General features: G+C 39.5%; 1 protein-coding gene across 1 annotated transcript in view; it reads right to left on the bottom strand.

Annotated features, from left to right (window-relative positions):
* Positions 1–8,421, bottom strand: part of LOC103599467 (uncharacterized protein C20orf26-like) — a 24,112-nt gene that overhangs the window by 13,439 nt on the left and 2,252 nt on the right. Inside the window, exons 2-3 of the mRNA XM_008583607.1 lie at positions 4,242–4,392; positions 886–962 (exon numbers count right to left, since the gene is read on the bottom strand). Coding sequence (XP_008581829.1) covers positions 886–962; positions 4,242–4,392 — 228 coding nt within the window. The remainder of the gene's footprint in view (positions 1–885; positions 963–4,241; positions 4,393–8,421) is intronic.

Genomic DNA, 8,421 nt, shown 5'->3' with positions numbered 1-8,421 from the left:
GAAAAAAAAAAAAAAAAAAAAAAAAAAAAAAAAAAAAAAAAAAAAAAGGTGGGAAGGATGTTGCAGCAACTTTGGGCAAGATCTTTCAGGACATGTGGTGCCATCAACTAAATTTTTATTTAAAATTGTACTTCGCTAGAAAGGTGCTATGTTTATGATATCAAGTGTCTAATACCCGTCCCTTGGAGATTGGCTCGGAAATACATTTGAGGGCAGTTTTCCCTATCCTCTCCATATTGCTACTACTACTGCGTTGGCCTAAACGTGTACAGTTATGGTGGCCACTTGTCCCTCTTTGCCCAGGACTGAAGGAGTGTACACGATATGGGACTCTCAGTTCTAAAAGGAGAAAAGTTCTAGGCTAACTGGGATGAGCTGGTTACCTCCAAACAGGCACAGCAGCAAAGCTAAGAGTTTAGCTCCATCCCTATCAGCATTCTTAAGAAGCAATTTCTCAAAACCCTGAGCCCTGTCCCTCAGCTAGATTCATATGGAATCTGAGCATCTGAGATATCACTTGATCCAACTGCAAAAAATGGAGACCCTGAGGGGTCTTGCTTAAGCTAAGGCAACCCAGTGAGTTAATTAAGCAAAAAAAAAAAAGAGAAGCAGGACTTCCACCTCTTATTTTGGTGGTTGTCTTGATGACCCCAACCAACTGCTGCCCTGTCCTATGTCCTACCAAGACAGCANAGAATGGACTCAAAGAATTAGATCATTTTCTTTCAGAAATACCACTGCTATTCAAAGTAAATGCTTTAATATCACCACAAATTACAAGCAAATCAAATCCCCCCTCCCCACATTTCAAATCATTTTAAAAATATTTCAAAACTATCCACAGGGTCTCTCTCATGTTCACCACTGCAAGGCCTGTCCACTTACCGAATAATCTCCTTGCAACAGCCAACGGAAAACTCATCCACGGCTGCAAAGAGGTGCATGAACAATGTATTCAGAGGCTGTAGGAGGAAAGAGAACACAGATTAAAGGCTGAGTCAGCATTCAGGCTAGGGCAGGGCAGGGTGGGAGGAGGATTTCAGAGCAGCCATAGACACAGAGCTGCTGGCATATGTGGGTGATATTTTATGTGTAAGTGATGAGACACCCAGGCAGCATTTGAGCTCTAAGTGATGAGACACCCAGGCAGCTTTTGAGCTGTTTCACTGACTCTCTTCATGGCCTTCTGTCCGCCTAGATCAGAATTATTCAAGGAAACAGTGTTCATAAAAGAGTCCAGACCACTTGGCCCTTCCTCCTGCTCTCACAGATGGGCTGTGGGCAGTGAAGAGCCTATAGGAGAGTGAAATAGATTATTAACTCAGTAGCCTTGTCCTCAGGGGTGTCTATACCAAGTGAAAGACAATCCTCCCCCCCATGGGCCGGCCCGGTGGCGCACTGGAGAGTGTGCCGCTTGGGAGTGCGGCAGCGCTCCCGCCGAGGGTTCGGATCCCATGTGGAGACCGGTTCCCGCTCACTGGCTGAGCGTGGTGCAGGCGCAACACCGAGGGTTGCAATCCCGTTACCGGTCAGTAAAAAAGACAAAAAAAAAAGAAAGACAATCCCCCTTTTCCTGAGGCTCTCAAGTCAGCAGCTGCTGTTCTATTCATGCAACATGAGGGAAAGATTCTCTTACGAATTTAAAGGATGGAAGGTAAATGCCACATTATGAATCCAATGGCTTGTTTTGTTCAACATTCTCAGAGTCAGAATCAAATATTACTCCTGAGATCCAGAAAACCTAGGAGATGAAAACAAAGTAGCAAGATCCTAATATGACTTTCAGGTTAAATCTTCCAAGTTGTTAAAGAACCTTGTCCCATATTTCTGAAGACTTTCTTATTGGCCTAAACAAATAGTTCTATATATCCACACATTGGTCCGCTCAACTTGCTACCCCTGTGTTTATGAATCTTCAGACTCTAGAAATAGTGCAAATGTGAGGTTGTTGCCTGGTGAGGGTAGTGCTTCACCTAGATCCGGGCAGCGGGAGTGCTGTCTGTATTTCTTGTCTGTAATTTTCTCAATGGGCTTGGTGTACCTAGATCAGGGCAGCGAGAGCGCTGTCTGTGTTTCTTGTTCTCTGTAATTTTCTAGATGGGCTTGGGTTACCAATTGTAGGTGTCTGTATGCCTCGTCTCCAATCCTGTTAAATGGGGTGTGCCTCAGAAGCACTCAGAAGGAATTGGGCTGTGCATAAAATGGTAGGAGAAGAATCAGCAGTTTGATTTACCTGCTTGAGAACTCTCAAAAGGCAAATACACAAACCCCAAAGTCTAGATAACAACAACAACATGATTTTAAGCACATTCTATATATTAACTCATTTAATCCCATAACAATCTTACCAACATTTGCTTTATGTTTTGAATAGGACTAGCCTTAGAAGCACATGGTTTATTATTTGCTTGATTTGTCTTCCAAATCTTTTTCTCCTTCAGAAATATTACAATTCTAGATTATTCTTTAGCTTTAAAATACAAATCATCACTTCAGTTGCAAATACTGCTGGGAAATGTAATACAATAAGCCTTAAGGCTCTACACCAGTGCTGCACAATAGAAAAATAATGCAAGCCACAAATGAAATTTTAAATTTTCTAATAGATACATTAAAAAAGAAGAAAGATAAAGGGGTGAAATTAATTTTTAATATAATTTAACTTAATATATTAAAATTATCATTTTAACAAGTAATCAATATAAAAAATTGTTCAGGATATTTTACACTATTTTTCTTTCCTACTAAGTATTTGAAATTTGGTGTATATTTTATCCTTACAGCAGATCTCAGTTCAGACTAGCCACATTTCAAGTGCTTAACAGCTACCTATAGCTGGTGGCTACATATTGAACAGCCTGGCTCTGCACTGTTATAGGAAGTAGTTTAAAAAGAAATAATCTTAAGAGAAAAAAAAGAAACAAAAGGGAAAAGAGGTTATGAATAATTTATCACTCATAATTACAATTTATAATTTTCAAAAAGGCAAAAATCATGGCCCTAATGCAGACATAAAATGAACACTTGTCAGATATTTATTCAGCTTCAATTCATCAATTAATGAGGTAACAAGTAAGATGATGAAAAATGATTCCCTGCACTTGAGGAGGTGGATACTTCCGGCGACTTAATAAGGGAATGTAAGAACAAGATTGCTGGGTTAGATACAAAACGGTTCACATCTCACGGGGCCATAAACCATAACCTTTGAGGTTAGCTCTTTCACCAGACAGGAATTACTGACATCTCAAATGGACAAAAATCTGCAATAGTTCTTCCTACAGAACTGTAAAATACCCAGTCAACAGAAAGTCAATCAAAGGTACAAGCATCGACTGAGAGAATCTTTTTGGTCTATTTCTGAACTTGGGATAGCTTTTTTGACGATGACTGGGTGTACAGGATGGCAGGGGTAGGAGAGAGCACAGAAGGTGAGGGGAAGGCTCCATCCAGCTGAACAGAGGCTGAACAATTTGCTCAGGGGCATGCATGTATGCACATGCACACCATGAGAGAGGGGTGAATTCACTCATGTACTCGGTTGGCATCCACACTTTTTCTTACATCCAGGCTCTAGACACATACCTCTGAATTCCCCTGACACGAGAAGTTGCTGCCCAGAGTTGCAGCCTCTGGCTCTCCACATACACTGGGGCTTGTCTTTGGCCTGGCTCTGGCAGGCTGTGTGCAGGGAAAGCTCAGATTTGGCACCAGGTACCCAGGCCAGACTCCTCGTAAATACTAACCTAGCTCGCATTAGCCGACAGGTTGTCATGTGCCCGCAGCTAGAAGGCATCAAATAAACCAGAGTCTACAAGGGCATGCTGAAAATTATGGAGTGTGACTTAAGTCTGATGCTCTGTTGTCATGATTAAAGGGGCAAATGTGTGGCTGGCAGGTACCCTCTGAGCATATCAAAGACCTCAGACACCAACGCCCATAGAACGACGTGAGACCTGGGACACATCTGACACTCCCCTTAATTCCTGCTCTGAGCCCTCATTAGCTGAACATGTCTGGGCCTTGCCAGCAGCTGGCTGATTTGCCCCCTACCTACTCATGTCTGTCCCCTCTGGCCTCTTGCCCTCCACCCTCCTTTCCTCACCAGCCAACTTCATTTTTAACTGTCAAGGTGTCATATACATACTTTCTGCTCAGCCCCCAAACTGAAAAGACATCATTGCAAACACAGGACTTCACAATTAAGGCTGTTCTAATAAGCGTTGCACATAAGTTCTTACTGTGCATGGGATTTCATTGTCGAGCTCCCGGAATACTGACACCCAGTCATCCTGCTTGGCAACATTCCAGTTGGGATAGTCCAGGAAGGTGGCCTGGGCCATGATCTCCTCCTTGTCATTGCAGAGGGTAATAGCAAGGTTTGCCTTTTCTCTGTGGAAACGATTAAAATTGCACACATGATCAAGATCAGCAAAAGTGAGACGAGGACATGTCATTCTCTCCCTCCTCTGGCTGCTGGAGCTCAGCGGCTGCCGCATGGTATCATAATCTTTGACAAAGGTGGGAAGGATGGGGCCGGCCCGGTGGTGCACTGGATAGTGTGCCGCTTGGGAAGCGTGGCGGCGCTCCCGCCCGATTCATATGGAATCTGAGCATCTGAGATATCACTTGATCCAACTGCAAAAAATGGAGACCCTGAGGGGTCTTGCTTAAGCTAAGGCAACCCAGTGAGTTAATTAAGCAAAAAAAAAAAAGAGAAGCAGGACTTCCACCTCTTATTTTGGTGGTTGTCTTGATGACCCCAACCAACTGCTGCCCTGTCCTATGTCCTACCAAGACAGCAAGAGCTATGACTTAGAGAAAGTATATAGTTCACCATATGGAGAACCGTTTGCAGATAAATTGAAATGCAGTTTTCATTTTCTCAGCAAAATGAAATCTACTGGTTTCCTAACTTGGAAGGAAAAAAATTTAAAGATTCCTTCAAGAAAAAAAGAAGGTAGGAGTTACCCATTTTCCTTATTGAGGAGAATAGGGGAGAAGAAAGCATACAACTGAGGAAGGAAGAGGAGAGACAAGGAGAGAATAGAATGAAAGCTAAAGATGTTTTCCAGTTACATTTTTATCATAAAGGAATATACTGTCAGTGCAGACAAAATGAGAAAATACAAGAGAAAAAAACAATTTGAAAAATCACCTCTATTACAACCTCCCATAGATAACCAATCTGTGCCAACAGTTTGGTTTCTATTTCTCCAGACTTATCTTTTTCTGAAGGTTGAAATTTTTTGAAGGTTTAAAATTTTCAAACATGCAGGGGTTTCCTAATTATCTTTTGGTTATTGATTTCTAACTCCATTGCATTATGGTCAAAGCATATGTTATATGTGATACTAAGCACTGAAATTTGTTAAGCCTGAGTTATGGCCTATGAGAGTCAGTTATTATGCACATTTCCATATATACCGGACAAAATTTTGTTTTCTCCAATACATGTATGTGAAGTACTGTGCATATGTCCATTTGATCAAGTTTCTGACTGCACTGTTGTTGAAATCTTTTATATTGTCACTAATTTTCAGTTGCTTGATATCCCATTTATTAAGAGAAGTATATCAAAATCTCCCATTATGATGGTATCTCTATTTCATCTTTTGGTTCTATTGATTTTGGCTTTATATATTTTGGGACTGTGTCATTAGGAACATATATTCATAAGTTTAAAGCTGTCATATCTCCCTCAAGAACTAAACCTTTTATCATTATATAGGGGCCCTCTTTATCTGCAGTGGTGCTTTTTGCTCTAAAGTATATTTTGTCTGCTATTGATATAGCAATACTACCCCCACCCCCTTTTTTTGATGAGATTTTTGCTGGCATATCTTTCTTCCCAATACTTTGACTTTAAATCTTTCTGTACTTAGGTATGTCCCTTATAGATAAAATATGACTGTTCACTATTTTGTTTTATTTTTAGACAATCTTAATATATTAACTAAAGAATTTTACCCAAATACATTTATGGTGATTACTAATATAATGAAATTTTTCCTATCTTTTTATGTGATTTTAATATGTCCCACATTTTCTGTTACTTTTTTCTTCCTCTTTTCTTGCCTTCTTTTAGATTCAGGGTTTTTAAATTTCTCATTCCATTTTCCCTTCTATAGGTCAGAAGTTATAATCTCTGTGCCTATTTTTTAATGATTATCATAACCATGCTAATATTTATTCCTAACAACGTCTTTACCCTCTGTTCTGGTTATCAAGTGATGAATAACAAACCACTCCAAAGCTTAGTGGCTCAATGCAACAATTACGATATCTCCAATGGTTCTGTGGGTTGACTTGATTCAACTGAGCAGTTTTTGCTTGGGGTCTTGCATGTGATGTCAGTCAGACGGTGGGTGTGGCTGCAGTCATCTGAAGATTCCATGTCTAAAATGGGTCACTCACATGGCCAGCAGGTGATGGTGGTCTTTGGCTGGGTGCTCAGTTGAGGCTGTGAAATGTACATGAAGCACCTGCATGTAGCCATGTGACTTGAACTTTAATAAGAATGGCATCTGGGTTCTGAGAAGGAGCATTCCCAGAGACCCAGTGGAAGTTGCAAGACCTCCTATGACTTCAATTTGACTTCTGCTGCTTTCTACTGGCTACACAGGGCCAGCCCTGATTTAGTGTGAGAAGAGACTAAACTCAGGAGTAAATGCCAGGATGTGTGGTTCATGGTGAGGTGGGGAAACATCTTTGTATCCTACCTACCACACTTCCTCTTGAATAAAACCCTAGGAAAACTTTCATTCTGATCATGCTCCTCCAACCAATATGCTGTTTTTGTCCTGAATTTTCATTCTAACTTACTAATTATATCTCACAGATTAGTCATTATCAATAATATTGTTTTTATACATATTTTTTCTTAATTTACCCACATATTTGCCTATACTTTTGTTTACATACCTTCTTGCGTCTTGGGGTTTCCAGCTGAGATCATTCTTCCTTCTCCTTAGAGCATATTCTGAGGTATTTCCTTTATTCAGAGTCTACTGGTAAACTATCTTGTTACTTTTTTGGTCTGAAAATTCACTCATTTCTCCTAGGTCTTGAAAAATTGTTTCACTGAGTATACAATTCTAAGTTGATGTTATTTTTTCTCCAATATTGAAGACATTCTACTACCTTCTGGCTACCATTGTTGCTAGTAAGAAATCATCTATTAGTCTAACCTTTAGTTCTTTGCAGGTAACTTGTCTTTTCTCTCTGATTGTTTTTCAGATCCTTTTAGCTGTGGTGTTTTGCTGTTTCATTATGATGTGTTTAGTTGTGGATTCTCTGTGTATGTATCCTGTTTGAAATTCATCAAGTTTTCTAAGTCTAAGAATTAGTGCTTTTCAACAATTCTGGAAAATTCTCAGCCATTTTCCTTTCAAATATTGACCCTACTTCCTATTATCTCCTTCTAGAAGTCTGATTAGACTTAATACATTCAGTCTCCCACTCATATTTTTTGTTCTGTCTCTGTGCTGATAAAATTTATTGATATTGGTCCTGCAGCTCATTACTTCTGTCTTCAACTGTGTCTATGATGATGTTTAATTCATCAATTGAACTTTAAATTTCAACTCTATTTTCATTTCTAGATGGTCTTTTTGACTTTTGTTCAAACATTATTTTTCATTTTTAGGGTCTTTTTATTCCTTGATCATCTTTTTGAACTTATCTTTTCATTTCAGACATAGTGAACATAGTTATTTTATATCCGTTGTCTAACAATATCTGAAGTCTTTGAGAGTCTGATTCTGCTGTATAATTCTTGTTGTTGTTGCTTCCTATTAATGTTGTATATTTCTTTGTGTATTTGTGATCTTTCACTGTGAGCTCATGTTCCCTGGGTCTCTATCTGTGGGTATTATTTGGAGTATGACTTGAAACTGCACACTTTCAGAGGTGATTTGCATTTATTTCAGCCAGTCTCCTGTCCACACTTCTAACCTGTGACTATTTTTAATTAAATTCTCCATTTGAAGTTTTTTGGGACCACACAGATAATTAACATGGATCTCAAATCAACCTGTGCTTGTGAATTCTCAGGGGAGATTTTATCTCCCTCCATTCCACGTCAAGGTTGAAACAGGCTAGTTTCCTTACTGTCCATTTTTACGCAGTAGGTTTTTATCTTATTTATCCTTACAATGAACATCTCAGTTTTATACAAAGGGATCTCATACCTCCCACCTTAGTTAGAGGAAGTAGATATCCTCTGTTTTTGTAAAGCTGTCAAAACAGACACATGAGGTTTCTAGAATGTGGCAAAAATCCTTAAGGAGAAAGCTGGTATTGATTCCTGTTCATCTTGTGAAGTTTCTGATTTCAATTTTATAATGTTCTCTGCACAGTCCTTAACTTTTGCATTTGTGTATATATCAACAATTTAGTAGTTTCTATCCAGCAGACATC

This window comes from Galeopterus variegatus, unplaced genomic scaffold, assembly GCF_000696425.1.
Source record: "Galeopterus variegatus unplaced genomic scaffold, G_variegatus-3.0.2 Scaffold2977, whole genome shotgun sequence".
NCBI lineage: Eukaryota > Metazoa > Chordata > Mammalia > Dermoptera > Cynocephalidae > Galeopterus > Galeopterus variegatus.
Note: the sequence above shows the minus strand (reverse complement) of the source record. Positions and strands in the feature narration are given on the sequence as shown.